Source organism: Xyrauchen texanus, chromosome 3, assembly GCF_025860055.1.
Source record: "Xyrauchen texanus isolate HMW12.3.18 chromosome 3, RBS_HiC_50CHRs, whole genome shotgun sequence".
In the NCBI taxonomy this organism is placed as follows: Eukaryota; Metazoa; Chordata; class Actinopteri; order Cypriniformes; family Catostomidae; genus Xyrauchen; species Xyrauchen texanus.
Genome location: NC_068278.1, coordinates 19,221,803 through 19,239,600, shown reverse-complemented (window position 1 = coordinate 19,239,600; position 17,798 = coordinate 19,221,803). Strand labels below are relative to the sequence as shown.

Sequence of the window (17,798 nt, the reverse complement as noted above, 5' to 3'; positions counted from 1 at the left end):
GAGATTTGTATTTAGTGTTGCAAAGTCTTTTTAATAGTGTCTGAATTTGAATGTAAGTCACAAGTAAAGTTTAACAAAAATTAAATTTTATTTTTTGCTCTCCAGATCTGTAGTCTTATGAGAGGAGGGATAGCAGAGCGCGGCGGGGTCCGTGTCGGCCACCGGATCATTGAAATCAATAGCCAGAGTGTTGTGGCTACTCCTCATGAGAAGATTGTACACATTCTGTCAAGTGCAGTTGGTGAGGTAAGTCTGAGTAACGTGGTCAAGCGGATACTCACACACTTGGCAAATAACGCTGCATTCACATAATGTCGGAAGTACGAGATGACAATTCTGTGATTCTATTCAGAGCTGTTTACATCCTTGTATTGAGAAAAAAAAAAATCCTATGACAACACTCATGAAGTCAGAATGGATCCTTGTGTGGCTTTGTTCTTGATGACAGCAAAATACTGAATCTCTGCTTTAATTCAATATTGGGATAGTTCACCCAAAAATGCTCATCATTTACCCACCCCCATGCCATCAGAAATGTGTATGATTTTCTTTCTTCTGCAAAAAACAAACGAAGATTTTTAGAAAAATATCTCAGCTCTGTAGGTTCATACAAAGCAAGTAAATGGTGAACAGAAGCTCCAAAAATCACATAAAGGCGGCATAAAAGTAATCTGTACACTCCAATGGTTTAATTTACCATATGTCTCCTGAATCGATGAAATCACTGTGGCAGGGTGGGGCCGGGTCGTGATCGTACACACCCGGTCCCGTATTAGGCTAATCAAGCCTCCCGAGAGGGATAAAGGTCGACTGCAGGGGATCGTGCGGGAGAGAGAGATAGTTTACGGACATGTCCGTCGTGTGTGTGTGTTTGTCTTTTGTTTAAGTTTTATATTAAACTATTGTTTATATTGACAAGCCGGTTCTCGCCTCCTCCTTCCCGGGTTTTGGCACCAGTGTAAAGGGATCCATGGAAAGGAGGAGGCGAGAACCGGCTTGTCAATATAAATAATAGTTTAATATAAAACTTAAACAAAAGACAAACACACACATGACGGACATGTCCGTAAACTATCTCTCTCTACCGCACGATCCCCTGCAGTCCATCTTTATCCCTCTGGGAGGCTTGATTAGCCTAATACGGGACCGGGTGTGTACGATCACGACCCGGCCCTGCACTCCGCCCTGCCACAATCACTTTGGGTGAGAAACAGATCAATATGTCAGTCCTTTTTTACTATAAATCTTCACCTTCACATTCAGAATGTGAAAGTGGAGATTTATATAATAAAAAGGACTTAAATATTGATCTGTTTCTCACCTACACTTATCATATCACTTCAGAAGTCATGGATTAAACCACTGGAGTCATTACTTTTATGCTGCCTTTATGTGATATTTGGAACTTCAAAGTTCTAGCCACCATTCACTTGCATTAAAAGGACCTACAGAGCTGAAATATTCTTCTAAAAATCTTCGTTTGTCTTCAGCAGAAGAAAGAAAATCATACACATCTGGGATGTCATGAGGGTGAGTAAATGATGAGAGAATTTTTATGTTTGGTTGAACTATAGCTTTAATTCTCCTCAAAATGTTCTTGCAAAATAAAGAACAAAGCAAGCATGCCTGGTAACAGTGGCTATAATAAGTTGGCATATCAAACAGAAGTATATGTAAATCTTTAAAGGAATTGTTATCCCAAAAAATGAAAATTCTGTCATAATTTACTCATGATCATACTCATGATCATACAACAACATCACGTTGTTCAAAACCCATATGACTTTGTCTCATGCAAAACACAAAAGGAGAAATATTAATCAATATGGCAGTGGATTGTGCCTCACTTTAAAGCTTAACTAAGACCCAAAAGTATCATAAAATTAGTCCATTCTACTAGTGCATCATATTCTAAGGTACATGTTAGGTTTTTTGGGTAAAAGTCATTTTTCTGTGAAAATCTCCATGTCCATAGTAGATTGTATTGTTTTTTTTTAGCACTTAATAGCGCAAGTTCTCGCATGACCACACGTGACTCTATGAATGATCTTTTCACATGCTCTCATGAACATGGAACGAACATCAAGATTTTCACAGAAAAGTTACTTTTAGAGGTTGTTTCTCACCAAACTTATACAGTACATTCCCTTCAGAAGACTCGTAATATGATGCATGATCTGCACGTCTGCTATATCTATTGAAAAAATCTTACAAATAAGACATAATGCCAATAAAACTAAGATTTCATTCTAATTTGAGGAGGAATCCATTTTCTTGTCCCTGAAAATACACTCTCTGTAAGGGAGAGTGTTTTTATATGAACTGCAGCAAAGCTCATTGCATCATATCATTAATAATATGAACAATCTATCAATGTACAAATCAAACTCACTCAGACTGCCGACAATTTCTTATCAACACATAATTTTTTATTATATCCATGGATGTGGTTACAGAAAAATCATAAAGAACAGTTATAGTAAATTGCTCACAGAAACTTCTCTTTTTTTTGCCTGCACTCGACATTATCTCAAAGGAGACGGATGATGTGACCTCCACTGACACCCTCTTCACTCCTATTGGTTGTCACTCCCGAAAGTCACTCCTCAGTTGCATAAAGTTAAACTCTTCTGAACTTTCCTATGTCGCTAGACACGCCCACATCTGGTTGCCAAATGTCACTGTATCTTGTGTTGCCAGAAGTCGGCAGATCTAATTGAAAATGAATGAGATCTAGTCGCTTTGATGCTGGAAGTCGCTGCATGTGTATATGGGGCTTAAATGTGCACTCAGTGATTCCTGTAAAACACTGTTGATATTCAAACTCAACTGCCAAAACAAACACACCCCTCCCTTCAGTGCTCCTTTGGAAGCTCCACCCCCACCCCCATATTCATGCACACGAGACTGTCTGGAGCACGTAAAACTTTCACAACTCTCCTGCTACTAAATCTAACATCACAGCAACAGCATATATGGGTTCAGTGAAACATAGCAAAATTTATGTTACCCACCTTTCGATCAAAAAAAAGAGCAACTTCTGCAAACGTCTTCAAGCTTTTACCTTTATCTTATGTCTCTCCAACACTGAAAAGCCTCGCCGATGTTGGCACGGCTCCTAGCCCTCGACTTATCATAATCCTTCTTTTTTAGTTAATATTCATCTGATCTTTTTCTCTTGGTCTGTTTCTCAGCCATTTGTCCTCCTTGGAGTTTAGAAAGTTTGCATCAGCCAGATTTGCCGTTGTTCTTCTAATTAATTTCCCTTGCGCTCTGCCCCCACCCCCCATCCTGTGAACGCACAAGAATCACCCCCTGTTGCTGATTGGCTGGAGTGGTCTTTCCGATTTGGGGGTGTGTCGATTTAAGAGTCATGGCGGAAGTAAATTGGTTTTGGTAATAATTCAGTTTTACTTGAGGATTTTGAATGTGCACTTTAATTTGTATGCACTTACTTTTTGTACTGTTAATAAAGAATAACAATAAAAATTTCACGAAAATTTAGCTGGTTAATTCAGCAGCAAGCAACAAAACTATGTTTCCCATCATTATATGTGGCCGCACAAAAATGATCAAATAGGTAGATAAATCATTAAATACACTACTGATGTGTGGCTTTGCTCTTTATTTTGTTGCATTTGTTTTTAAAAAAAAAAGCTCCCTGCCTTTTAGTCAGAAAACCACTTATCGTATTTAAGATTTATGACCTCATAAGAACAAACTTCCCTGGATGACTTGAATCCACCAATAGCTTCTACGAAGACTTGAATTGCTTTAAAAAATTTGATTCTGATTCTCTCTGAACAGATTCACATGAAGACTATGCCGGCTGCCATGTACCGCTTGTTAACAGCCCAGGAGCAACCCGTTTACATCTAAAGATTCAACGCTTTCTCAAGCCCCCGGCACTGCTGTCACCAGATATAACCTTAATGTTGATGTGAAACTCTCAGCCCTGTGGACTGCTGTGATTGAATCCACTGAAGCTCTGCTAAACATGACTCTCCATGAAGCTTCAGTTCTTCTTCACTCCAACCCCCCATGATCTCATCACCTCTTTTCTGTTACTGTGAGTGAGTACACTGTGCTGTGTAATACCTCTCTCTGTGTGCCCTCAGCTTGGTTGGTAAAAGTGAAAGACAGGGTGGAAGGAAACGGAGAGAGAGCGCGAGGAAGATTTTAAAAGACCTACCGCTGGAAATGGTGTCCTTCAAAATACATATTAAAACCAAATTCCTACTCATCCTCTATTCAAAACACAACAGTTTTATGGGTGACAAAAAGTACAGCTGTGAGATAGTGAGGTGTGACCATTAGATGTGTAAAATGTTTGCCTTACCATACATTTTTGCTGTTATTTATTTGAATACATCAGGTGTGTTAGATTCAGCTGCCATTTTTAAGGGCAGATGTTGAGAAATATGGAGAATGAAAATATGTTTATGGAGATTCTCAATCATCCAGGAATGTACTCAGGAGCATCATGACGTGTTTTTCAGTTTTCGAGGACTATGTGTCAATTCATTATTTGATGGAGGGTGCCGATTCCCTGGTATTTAAATTAATCAAGTACACTGAAACATTAAAAAATATTTACATTTTTGGTTACAATTGCAGTTTACCACTTTTTACTGTGTACTGCGTTGTCATTCCCCTGTGGATCTGATCATTTTAATCATGAATTGGGGTGAACAATTTTGAGGTACATTTCACATTTCACAGACAACTTGTTAAATGCTGGGCAACAACAACTGGATGGATGTCAAAATTTAAATGGTAAATGGTCTGCACTTATATAGCGCCTTTTTAACCTTAACAGTATTTAAAGTGCTTTACACTGTTGACTCATTCACCCATTCACACACACATTCATACACCAATGGCGGCAGAGCTGCTATGTAAGGCACTAGCCTGCCATTGGGAGCAACTTGGGGTTCAGTGTCTTGCCCAAGGACACTTCGGCATGTGGAGTCGTGTGGGCCGGGATTCGAACCACCAATCCTGCGACCACAGCCGCCCCATATAAACAAGTATATATGCATCTGAATATATTTCTTGAAGACAGTAGTAAAGAAAGTGACCAAACAAGTTTTAATCTTTGTCCTGTGAAAATCCATTCTTAAGGACAGTTACAAACTTTTCCATGCAAATACACATAATTACAATATTCATATAGTTTATCTGATAGTATATGAATACTATAGTACATATACAAAGTGGATGAAATGCCTCACAGAATGATGATGCCATATTTTGGAAATTTCATTCTTTAAAGTGCTGAACTGAAATAACATTTTAGAGTGTGTGAAGATCTCTGAATAATTTACTCTCCTTGTGTGGAACACTGTTAAGAACATTTTGTGCATAACAAGTGAACCTCTTTAAATAATAATAAAAAAAACACACTTATTACGGTCAGTTAAAGGAATAGGTCACCCAAAAATGAAACTTCTCTCATCATTTACTCTCCCTCATGCCATCCCCAATGTGTGACTTTCTTCTGCAGAACACAAACAAAGATGTTTAGAAGAAAATCTCTCAGCTCTGTAGGTCAATCCAATGCAAATTAATGGGTACCAAAATGTTGAAGCCCCAAAAACCACACAAAGGCTGCTTAAAAATAATCCATATGACTCCAGTGGTTAAATCTATATATCTATAGAAGCGATATGATCAGTGTGGGTGAGAAACAGATCAATATTTAAGTATTTTTTTTTACTATAAATTCTCCTCCCTGCCAAGTAGGTGGGGATATGCATAAATAATGTGAAATTAAAAGTGGTATATTGATCTGTTTCTCACCCACACCTATCATATTGCTTCTAAAGATATGGATTTAACCACTGGAGTCGTATGGATTCATTTTATGGTGCCTTTATGTGATTTTGGAGTTTCAAATTTCTGGTCACCATTCACTTGCATTGTATGGACCTACAGAGCTGAGATACTCTTCAAAAAATCTTTGTTTGTGATCAGAAGAAAAAAACGTCATACACATCTAGGATGGCAATGAGGGTGAGTAAATGATGAAAGAATTTACATTTTTGGGTGAACTATCCCTTTAATAGGTAGAATGCATTCTTAAAAAATTAATCATAATATTTGTTGTTTTTACTGCTTTTTAAAAAAAAAAGTTTATTGTTTGACATTAATGTGCAATATTTGTTGTTGTTGTTGTAAATTATTGCATTCCATTTTATATGCACAGAAAACCTCCTTCATTATCATCTGTATGTAAAATAATATTACAGAAAATTAAATATGTTCATATTGGCAGAATTGTATTTTAAACTATTTATACTTGATTACCATCATGTAAAGAAACACAAGGGGATATATATCTTTTGTTAACATTTTCAGGATGGTCATTTATCTTTTGTTTTCTTTATTTTTTTATACCTCATCATACATTATGAATTTGAGTCTTTTTTTTTATCAACTTAATGATTAATTCATGTGTGCTACTTTTCCACGAATTACTTAAGAACAGAATGTGTCTTCACAAAACTGTATTAACTCTCAGTCTGCTGCATTTTGAGGTGGATTTTCCAGGGGATTTAGTATGTTTAACTCTGCTTTAGATACAGATCCAGTATACTACTTTAAAGAGAGTATCTCAACGTGAACCAATGCAACACAGATTTCATTATAGAGTCTGCAGCCAGGCACGAACCTTTTCCATATTTGTGGCATAATTTGTGCAAGAACTGACCAGTGTTTGACCCAGAGCATTCTTTGGCGCATCCCCATTACTACCTATTAGAGACAGACTGTAAGTCTGGTACATATTATACTATAAATGTGATTTTATATCTAAAGAGATCTGAGTAACAGAACATGTCTAACGAGAAGCTGAATGCAAAAGCAAAGGAAAAATCTTCCTTCCCCCTTTTTCTTGCTTGCATATGTGTGTGCTACCTGGAATTCCTCATACACACTAATGAAACTCTTATTTGCGAAGGTAACTTTTGTCATCAAACGAATGATATAGCAATATAGATGGTCACAATATGTTGACATTAACGCAGTGTTAAATCTGTACTGATAAAATAAATATTGTGATCAATGTTATTACTATGTAGTGGCTGTATTGATGGGATTATGGCTCTTTAAATGATGCCACCTTGCCTCTGTATTGGTCACAAGCTTCCTGTAGTTGAAATAAGAGGTACTTCTTGAATACATATTGCATAAACTGTTGAGTTTCACCCTAAAAACACATTCTGACCTCGTTAACTCTGTATTATTTTAACACAGAGAGGGACTCGTGTTTCATTTTGTTTTTGCTTAATGTGAAGCATGGTCTTTTTTTGTCATTTGGTATGCATTGCTATTTATTCTTGTAGTGAGTGTGAAGTGTGATTACATTTGATTCCATTATAAAATAAAAACCTGCTAGACCAGAGGTCTTCAACTCGGTTTCTGAGGACCCACAACACCGCACATTGTGTTAGTCTCCCTTACCTGGCAAACTCCGTTTAGGTCATGGAGCCTCTGCTAATTAGCTGATGTTTTGAACCAGGTGTGTTACATAAGGGCGACGTCCAAAATATGCAGTGCTGTAGGTCTCCAGGAAGACCTCTGAGCTAGACATTTTCATCATATATATTTATTTACATATAGCATAATATATACTGTATATCCATTGAGTATATACCATGTGTACAATAATGAAAGTGAATTGTGCAAAAGTCTTTGACACCTGTTATACTATCTTAAGGGGCATCATGTATTCCTGAATGACTTGTGCAGGCTGATAATACTGCAATTTTTGCCATAATGTTTTGGTTCACTATAGCCATGGAGTTTCCCATATGCTAAAAAATCTCAGTAAACAATAAATCAAATTTACTAATCACACGTGAACAGTTAAGACATCGAAAGTTTTTTGAGCTGTAAGAGCAATGTGTCAATTCTACGCCCTAATATAACTAAAGTGTCCCAGACTTCTGCACTATAAAGTACAGGGCAGTCTCTGCCCAACTCTGAATCAATTGGAAGCTTTAATGAGTGATGGATGTGTACTGTTGGAGAAACAAAACAAGTGGCTTAATGTGTTAATGAAATAACACCAAGTACGAATTATCAATGTAAATATGTAAAACAGGGTGTGCAGAGTATAGAATGGGTTAAATGGAGATTGCCACCTCAAGACTGTAGAATACAAGGCCTCAGCAAATTGTGGTTCGCTTTGAAGTAGGAAAGAAATTGTGGGTTTGATTAATATTTATACTGTATAATGCACTTGCTCTGAATGTAATTACAATTATATGTTTGTCAATGTCTGAAGTAAAAATACAAACTTTCTGTAAAGCAATAGCAATGTTTATTTATTTGCTAGCTTTTCTGTGATATAGACATATAGCAGGGATGTTTGTAACAGTATTTACAACATTAAATGAACTACTGAGAGCGTATAACCCTAGATTGTCTCTTTAATCCCTCTCACAGCAAATATCAGCATGAATCTCTTTTAAAAAGGTTCATTACATAATTTCTTTCAAAATGGTTGTTGTTGTGTACAACAGACAATATGCCAATCCTCTTGCCAACGGATTGGTACAAAATGCATTCAAATCTTTCAAACTTTCTCTCACTCAAACTCAACCATTTGATAAACTCTGTGAATCTATGGCTAATTTTGCAAAGTTCTACATACTGTTTTGAAAACGGCTACATTTGTGTTTAAAACAGAAAAAGAAACTGAATTAGACTGCAATATCTGTTATTTCTACCATAATTTCATATTGAAGAATATTCAAAATTAAAACAATTAGTTAAACGAGATAAAACCAGATGCCTTCTCTTTTACCTGATGACTTATCAATGATGTGACCACCTGTATACTGTAAAAAAGGGGTCAACTTTGTAATGATTGTGTTATGCTAACGTGGCTGACAGAGCAGATATATTGGTAGTGCATGGAAGGAAAAGAGGAGTGCATATTCCAGGTGCAAGGCAAATGAGAGGGGTGACAACTAGACTCAGTGGGTTGCACTGTCGCCTCACAGCAAGGTCACTGGTTCGAGTCCTGGCTAAACCTGGACCTTTCTGTTTGGAGTTTGTATGTTCTCCCCTTGTTCACGCAGGTGTCCTCTGGGTGCTCCGGTGTCCCCCACAGTCTAAAGACATGCAGGTGGTTTCCCACCTTGGACCCAGGGCAGCTGGTATAGACTCCAGCACTACCCTAAATAGGCTTAGTGGTTATAGAAAATGGATGGATGACAAATGAGAGGAAGACCCAAGGCGAGGAGTCTTCCCAAGGTTTATTGCCATAGAAAACATTTGATGTGATGTAGATGATAAATTGTGGCTAAAAGCAGAGGACCACTTTGACTAGCACTTCAAGTAATTACACTTTTGAATTGAGTATTTAGGCTTTGTGTGTGTGTGTTGACAGTGTTGGCCAACTCTATTCAGAAAAGACCATACTGAATCATCACATTTGTATTTTGTTTATATAACTTCGACTGCAGTGCATCCTGAATCATCCCGTGTATGTTAGTAAATGTTTGTTAAAGGTGCACTCAGTAACTTCTGTCTTTGTGTCATCTTGGACTTACACTGAGCGTCTTGGATGCAGCATCATTTAAAATCAATATTTTCAAGTTTCAGATGGCATTGTAGACATTTTGTATTCATAGTCAGCCATGATTAATTGAATCAATGAGTGAAAGTGTCAAATAACAGGACAGTTACTGAGATTAAGCGAGTAATATTCGGCTGGTCATGTGATTCTAACATGGCAGCCCCCATGTGCAGACCCTCTCCATGTAGAATAAAACAGCTTTTATAAGGTTACTAATGTAAATGAGTCTTCATTTTAATGTGAGTGGTCATGATTCCCTACATATATTGCAAAACTACAATTAATGTCTTTAGAACAAATTACTTATTTAGAGTGTAGCTTTAAATTCCAAGTTGTTTGGCCAAAAAATTACAAATTAAATTACACATCATATGTTACCAGTATTAAATGTTGTGAATGACAAACTGTGTTTGCTGGGTGAGGATGTTTGCTGTGTTATGGTAGAATAGGCTGATTGTGAGACATGTATGAAGTGTTTTGTTTTTAGTGAATTTTGAAAGAGAAATTAACAGATGTGTCAAGGAAGATGCATGTTGCAAACGGGTACCCAATATTAAGAAAAGAATGTAACCAATTGAAAAAAAAAACACATTAAAAACAATATTAAATCTTGGGTGAGTTGCATTTGCAGATAAGCCATCTCAAATTCAGTAATAATGCATAGCAGACATTTAAAGGACACAATTGGAAGAACAGTCAAATGAAAATAAAAAAATACATAAAATTCTCACAATATGCTGATTTAATCAGCGATCAATATTTCTCCATAGCACATTAAGGTAAATAAGGCCATACATACAGTGAGTTATTTTTGCATGTGACTGCACAGCCGGTAGATGTGGGCAGAGTGTAGAGGAATATTTTTATTTTCTTGTCATAAACTAAAATACTGTATATAATATAGTAAACGTGAACAAATCGTTTTGTCTGATGTACTGTATTTGTTCTATTTATTTAATTTTTTTAGCTGTAAAAAACAAATGAACAAATAATATCAGCAGTCTGGTTTGCCAATGCACTTTTTGACATCTCAGACATTGTGTGTGCCTGTGTGTGAGAAGCGCTAATGTAAACAGACTTGACTGCATGCATCGAATAATCACGCTCGATCAGCATGTTTTCACTGGGAGTATATGAGTTTTAAACTGTTATCGTAGTACTTTGGTGACAATTAGGCTGTTTGTTACATAAAATAAACATATTATGTGCTTGAAACGACTCTTTGAGTAGCTGTTTGTTTGACGAATGGCAACTGCTACTAATGTAAACAAATGGCAGCACGCATCGGAGGACGATTGCTTTTGATGTATTGACTGAGCTGTAAACTTTTTATTGTGGCACTTTAGTGATGAGTTGGACGTATGTACAGTATATGAAGTAAACTTATTATGTGGTTTAAAAGACTGTATGAGGAAATTATTGAGCGAATATAAATGACAGAATCTTGACCAGCACAGCCTGTGACAGCATGAAAGCCAATTTGAATCTGGCAGCTTGTAACGTAACTGGCTGTTGCAGAAACACTCATGTGTGACGCTACACTGCAGGGGCCCTATAAATGTAAATGTCACTATAATTTTTAAATAAGTAACATAGAAATTTAGTAAATAACCCCCCCCCAAAAAACAACAACACATATTTAATGTGTGAATACATCCCAAACAGCCACGTTTTAAAAATTAAAGGGCCAGTTTCCTCAAAAATTATAATTTATCATATATCATAATAAATCATTTATGCACCCTCATGTCGTTCCAAACCTGAACAACATGACTTTTTTTCTTCTGTGGGACACAAAGGGAATTGTAAGGTTCAGTGTATCTTTTTTTCCATACATGAAAGTGAATGGTGACTGAGGTCAGCTAATTTTGTATTCCACAGAACATTAAAATTATTGCGGGTTTGAAAGAACATGAGGGTGATTAAATTATTAATAATTAATTTTTGTGTAAAATCACTTGTACTGTATACAAAGCTTAGCTTCCTTCATGTTGTGGTGTTCTCTATACTTGCATCAAGATGTGCTAGTGTCTATTTCCTCCTCCTAATTCAGTCTGTGAGACATTCCTTATCTCAAAGGACAGTTTCTCTGAAGATTCCTATAAGGCTGTGTGGCCGCTCATGTTCCTGGCGGCGGGATCCTGCCCTAGATCCCATCCTGGAGTTTGTTCTAGAATGGGAGGCCGTGTGGGTTCCGGCTTTGCGTTCTGGCCCAGCTTGCAGCTCTGCCCATGCAAATGAACTGAGATCCCCACAGCTGCGCAGGTGAAGGATGCCTGGCCGCTTCCGCAGAGGCAGAGTGTTGGAAGTAAGCTCCGTCTGCACCTGCACTCGAGGAGTGGGTTGCGCTGGTGTGACCTCTGAAACTATTATAGCCTGGAGAAAATAGAAAATGAGTTCATCATAATTTTCATATCGATGCTTGAAGCGATCCAATCGGTTTTGGGTCAGAATAGAGTAGACCAAAATATGTAATAAATCTTGACGTCAGCAGTCTCCTTGGTCGATCATGATTTTAAGCTTGATTACACTTCCTAGCACCATCTAGCGATCTGCTAATGCGTCAAGCACTAGATAGAGTATTTAAGCTTGAAATCATGATTGCGCCAGGAGACTTTAATCCCAAGATGTACAGTGAAAAATGAGTTATATTTTGGCCAGTTCTCACCCAAAACTGATTGGATTTCTTCATAAGACATGGATTAAACCACTGGAGTCTTTTTGATTACTTTTAGGCTGCCTTTATGTGCTTTTTGGAGCTTCAACATTTTGGACCCCATTCACTTGCATTAGATCAACAGAGCTGAGATATCTTAAAAAAAATGTGTTTGTGTTATAGATAGATAGACAGACAGACAGACAGATAGATAGACAGATGACTGTCATTTTTTTCTGTCTGAATGTTTATTTCTTTCTTCCTGTCTCACTGTTTGCCCAGTAAAACTTTCAAACTTTAAGCTTTTAAAACTAGTGTACGTTACACTGGAATGTAGAATGTACAGTAACAGTAGCCTACAGTAAAATTATTAAAAAATATATATATTTACTGTAATAGCTAAGGGAATAAAACAACTGGTATACTGTAAAGAAAGTATTATTTATTGTTCCTGAGAATCTTGCTGCTGGGCTTTGTCATGACAAAGATCTTCATCAACATCACATGCAATGTGTTAACCCTGTCCAGGCAGTGGTGCAAATACACCCTGGTATGCCTTATCCACCCCTAAAACTGTCCTAAGGCAATGTCCTCACAAGTCTGCTCCATTCCTTATAGAAGGTTTTCTCACTGGTAGAGATTTCTATGACATACTTTCCACTGCCATGCTGAGAAGAACTCAGGGTTTGAGGAATGGGGAATATGGTAATAGAAAAAGATCTACCTCTGCCCCCTGCACTGTCACCTCTTCGAACACCAACTCTCCTATTCCCTCTCTGTCTTACTCTAACCTGACATCTCTCTGAATTGTTGGGATCCATTTTTTTCCAAAGACAATATACTCACTAATGATCCTTGTTTTTTTTGCTCTGTTTTGTTTTTACATCTGATTGGTGTGTGAACAACTTTGCCTACTAGTGTTCGCATGGTGAGAATTAAGTGATAATTGAGTTCAGGTTGTGATGACATTGTGAAGGTTTTTGAATATTAATGATTTCTACATGGTGCAAAATGCTGAATTTGTGGTAACAGATTTATAGTGTTTATAGTTTTGAGAAATATATCTATCTTTTGGAAAATAACATAATGGTTTATGGTATCTGGCTCATGGAATGGATTATAGTGTAAAGGCAATTGAGAAAAACTGAAATACGCCCTTTGTATGTTACAATAATTTCCCAAAAAGTGTAAACACTTTGGCTGTGTGGTATTACCAACATGGCTCAGTTTGTTTGAACAACCAACCCAACACAGCAACATTGGCTCAACCAATGGTGTGCATTTACAGTGGGACTATTTGTTTGAACAACCAATGGCAGACAGAGGGAGTATCATTAATTTTTGCATGTCCATTTGGTGACAGTAGTGACACTTCATCTATAAAACTCACAATCTTCAGTAATTCTGCATGTTTTCGCCCATGACTTGCCTGGTCAATGAAGCTGGCACAGCGAACCGCCTCCTCCATGTGTTCCTCATCAGAGCGCAGCACAGTTTTAATGTTGTTGACCAGCTCCTGCACCTCAGGAGTCAAGCTGCAGGAGGACTGCTCCAGAAAACGTGACACCAGCAGTTTTGTGTCTCTGTAGCTCTGGTAGTCCACCAGGGAGTTTGGCCGCGGCTTCCGTTTGCCACACCCTCGTCGTAACGTTACCTTTTTTTGCTCTGTTCCAGTCACTGAACCGGAATCAGGAGTCGGGCCAGGGCCTAACTCTGTCTGTGTAGCTGCTTCACAACTCATTACTGTAAGGGAGAGGGAAAACAATATAAAAATAAGATGTAGCAGTTTTATTTTAAATTGTAGTTAGTAATTTTTGTAACACCTAAATCAATGAATAGTACTTAAGACAAATGAGACTGACAAGACCCAGTCATATCAGTTGCTTAGAAAAAGCTATTTAATTCTGCATAAAGTGGGTCGCATCCTCACGATTACAATTTTACAGATTTAAAGGGTTAATTTACACCTAAAATGATTGAAGATGTGTGTGTGTGTGTGTGAGTGTGAGAGAGAGAGAGAGAGAGAGAGAGAGAGAGAGAGAGAGAGAGACAGCATTTTCTGAGTGAAAATATTGAATGTATGGCAGTTTAAGATCCCTGTAAACTGACCTTCACTGCAGATGTCTGCCTGAAAACCAAACTGTGCTGATCCCATAACAGTAACCATGAGAGAGAGACCTATATTTAAAATGTGCTTAAAGTAGCCACTGACAGAAAGGGTCTCTATAGATTTACAATGAGAAGTGTCAAACCCGGCCCTCTGCCCTGGAGACACAAACCAAGAAGCCAAAAAACCCTCCTCCATCTGTCTTTAGAGAGGTGCCATAGTTCACAAACTAATTATAAAGGAATTGTGTCAGTATCTGCTCTTTCTACCTTGTATGGCAAAAATAATTAAAAAAAAGTATAATTAATCTTCATGTAGAATACATAGCACTTTAATAGGGGAATTGCATATTTTTTATTTGCATGTCTACATTGTTTTAGCACCCGATTTAAGGAATTACACCCAACGGGTAATGGCGCAAACAAAACGCACGATGCAAATCCAGTTTTAAATGCTAGGTTGTGGAGAATGTAGCAGACTACCACAACGTGGCTCTTTCACCTCCTGAGATCTGAGCATGACTGCTGTGTGCATTTTCCATTCCTCTTTTTTTTTTAACTAGTAGCCCCTAATAAACATGCAAAAAAATATTTTTTTAGACCAAATAGTTTTCCTAAAAATGTATGTTCACATATGTGCAAAGTAGGACTATTTTGTGACATTTTAAATAATACCAAGCTATAGATTTTGCTATATATAAAAATAAAAAAAAGCTATAAAAAATTTTCTTATGTTTCCAGGAGTGTTGGTTATTCATGTTTTCAAATACAGCCTCTGAAAGCAACATTTCCAGCTTTTGGATGCATCCATTGATTCTTAGTGTGATAATGCACAGTGAATATTTTATGTAAAATGAGCCTAACAGTGTGCCGTATTGCAATAAATCGATTATATTTTTAAATGGCATATCGGATGAAACAAGAGACTTTACTTTCAAACAGGTTTTAATGTGAAAATGTTATGAGGTTTCTTACCAGATGTAGATTTGTTGCCGTTTCTCCCAAAGGCAAACTCCACTGTGATCTGTACCGTGTTGTTTTGTCACATGACTCAGTGGGTCAAAAGTTTAACCCTTTAATGAACTGAGATCAGTCAATTTAAATGAAAGTAAATTATGCATAGCCTATAGCTAAGCCAAAATGTAATGTCCACACATGTGGATGCAGAGTCACAGGAGGTTAAAATGATGAGTTTCGTGAATAAGGGGCAATTCATAATAAGTCTGTTTTACAAAGAAAGGTCATGTGTTTGCGACGTCAATGACTTTTGCATGACTGAAATTAATTCAGCCCTAAGTCTAAACAAAATTTAAAATACCTTCCATTACCTTTGGCATTCAGATCCAGTAGGACAGGATCGCTGTTAGACCTGCGGAGACAGAGTCTTTGGGGTCTTCTGCTGGAGGGAATTGCAGTGTGAGGCTGTCTGGATTGTATCGGCGGTGTGGGGCTCAATATAGCCATCTGACAGCACCTGTCTGAGTAAAACATGCATTTAAACTAGTTCAAATCAAGTGTCAACAACATCCTAAATCAACAGATGCACCTTTATTTTAAAAACACAGCATTCCTAATATCATCTAATATCATCTGTTAAAAATTATATTAGCAGTATACCAACTTAAGTTAAAAGTTAAATGTACATGAAAAATATATTTTAATTTTAGAATTGTTTTTCAGAAGAGAAGTTCTCATTTAGCTTTTATAGCCCCATTTACACATGCAACCAGGTAAATTACGGGGACATTTTTGGGTTGCATTTACTGGTAATGTACCACATGTGATGTTCAAACATACCATCAATATGGAAATTTATGATACAACTTCTCATTAAGGGAAATTGCCAAGGTGTTCTAAAAAGGTTTTGTTCACACACAATCTGTAACCTGAAAAATACAGTAGATTGTCTGGAAAAGGCTGTATGTGTGAAAGGGGCTAATGACAGCATGCACTTTAGCTAACATGGACTTCAACAATTTGTGCAAAACCTGATGCTCGATGTTATCCAGTATGATTTGAGAATGTTCAAAAGAGCATCTTCAATGCAAAAAATATATTTTACTGAATTAGTATTGTTGTCTTGTTTTAAAGTAAAAATATTCTTAAACAAGATATATTTACATCACAAGCAAAATGGCATAAAATATTAAGTTTTGTTTTCAGAGAATTCTGAAAAAATCAGCTAATGGGATAATAAAAATAAACTTGTTTATTTGTTCTTCTAAGCATAACCTCGCTTAATTTAAATACATTTCTCTGAAAACTATCTTTAGCCATTTTGCTTGTCAAGTAAATGTATCTTGTTTACATATTGTAACTAGAAAATATTGTAACTAGAAAACCAGACAAAAATACTAATTAAGATTATGATTCTTTGCATTTTTGTGCACTACAATGGAAGCGAGCAAATGTGACTTTTTGTACAAAGGAATTCACATAATCAATGTTATATTTGTCAATTGTCAATTTGATTAATGACATAGAAATATAATTTTTTTTTAAAATGTCTTCATTTTTACGTCATTGCATATTTTTGTTTTCAATTAACAAAATCCTAGAACTTTATTTCCAGGTTTAAAAAGAAAATTCAATGTAGTCTTAGACTTTGAGTGGACCACACTGTAAATAATTTGGCCTTGAGAATTCATTTAGTCAACTACAGGACCTAAACATCTTTCCTTTGCTAGGATCAAATTTGGAAAGGATCATTCTTATAAATGTGCAGGACTATGCCGTATTTGAATGTGTTTGAGAGTACAGACAGCTCTAAATATAAATTCCCCACTGGTGAACACTGGACAAGAAACTGACACCACTAAAATGCACTTCTTTTAATACACAGATGACATCATTATGCCTGTGAGCATCTTGATTAAATATATCAGAGTATATTTATAAGTGTACCAGAGGCCACTGAACTTAAAAAGAGGAGCCAAGGAAATGTATAACTTAAATTTACAAGGTAAATGCAACCCACATTTTTTTGGATAGACTTCTTGTTGCTCTTTTTTTTACAAGCCCATACGTGAGAATTCAACTGGTTTATACCTTGGTTGATAAGTGTCTCTGTCTCTGTTTCTGTGTGCTCTGTGAGAACCTCTATCAGATCAGTCATTTGCACCTCAGTGTTCTGGGCCTGATATGAATATACAAAGGTCTTTATTTGAGTTGTTGCCAATGTAATCCTCAGAATGTCATAGTATCACAATGTCAATTCATGAGTGTTCAGCGAGGTATTATTCAGAATAAGAGCAGAAATGCTATCATGAAAAACTCTTTAATAACAGAGAAAAAAGATAAGCGTGATAATTGATAGATGGCATTCTGTACATCAATTAATAATCATATGAATGTTGTGTATCAGTCACATGAATATGACCATTGCATAAATCAAATGAGATATCTTTAGTGTCTTAATCGTTTCTCTCAGAATAAGTCTGCAATCAA

At 36.7% G+C, this 17,798-nt stretch overlaps 2 protein-coding genes across 6 annotated transcripts in view; one reads left to right on the top strand and one right to left on the bottom strand.

Moving 5' to 3' along the window:
* LOC127628507 (amyloid-beta A4 precursor protein-binding family A member 1-like) overlaps nucleotides 1–4,034 on the top strand; it is an 84,406-nt gene extending 80,372 nt beyond the window's left edge. For all 3 annotated transcript variants that reach the window (XM_052105314.1, XM_052105296.1, XM_052105305.1), the window contains 2 exons: nucleotides 106–246; nucleotides 3,808–4,034. In XM_052105314.1, coding sequence (XP_051961274.1) covers nucleotides 106–246; nucleotides 3,808–3,879 — 213 coding nt within the window. In that variant the 3' untranslated portion in view covers nucleotides 3,880–4,034. The remainder of the gene's footprint in view (nucleotides 1–105; nucleotides 247–3,807) is intronic.
* A 1,656-nt stretch (nucleotides 4,035–5,690) lies between these two features.
* The window catches only part of fam189a2 (family with sequence similarity 189 member A2), a 24,495-nt gene continuing 12,387 nt past the window's right edge, over nucleotides 5,691–17,798 (bottom strand). For all 3 annotated transcript variants that reach the window (XM_052103488.1, XM_052103497.1, XM_052103505.1), the window contains exons 8-11: nucleotides 17,400–17,487; nucleotides 15,680–15,829; nucleotides 13,675–13,988; nucleotides 5,691–11,965 (exon numbers count right to left, since the gene is read on the bottom strand). In XM_052103488.1, the coding sequence (XP_051959448.1) occupies nucleotides 11,663–11,965; nucleotides 13,675–13,988; nucleotides 15,680–15,829; nucleotides 17,400–17,487 (855 nt within the window). In that variant the 3' untranslated portion in view covers nucleotides 5,691–11,662. The remainder of the gene's footprint in view (nucleotides 11,966–13,674; nucleotides 13,989–15,679; nucleotides 15,830–17,399; nucleotides 17,488–17,798) is intronic.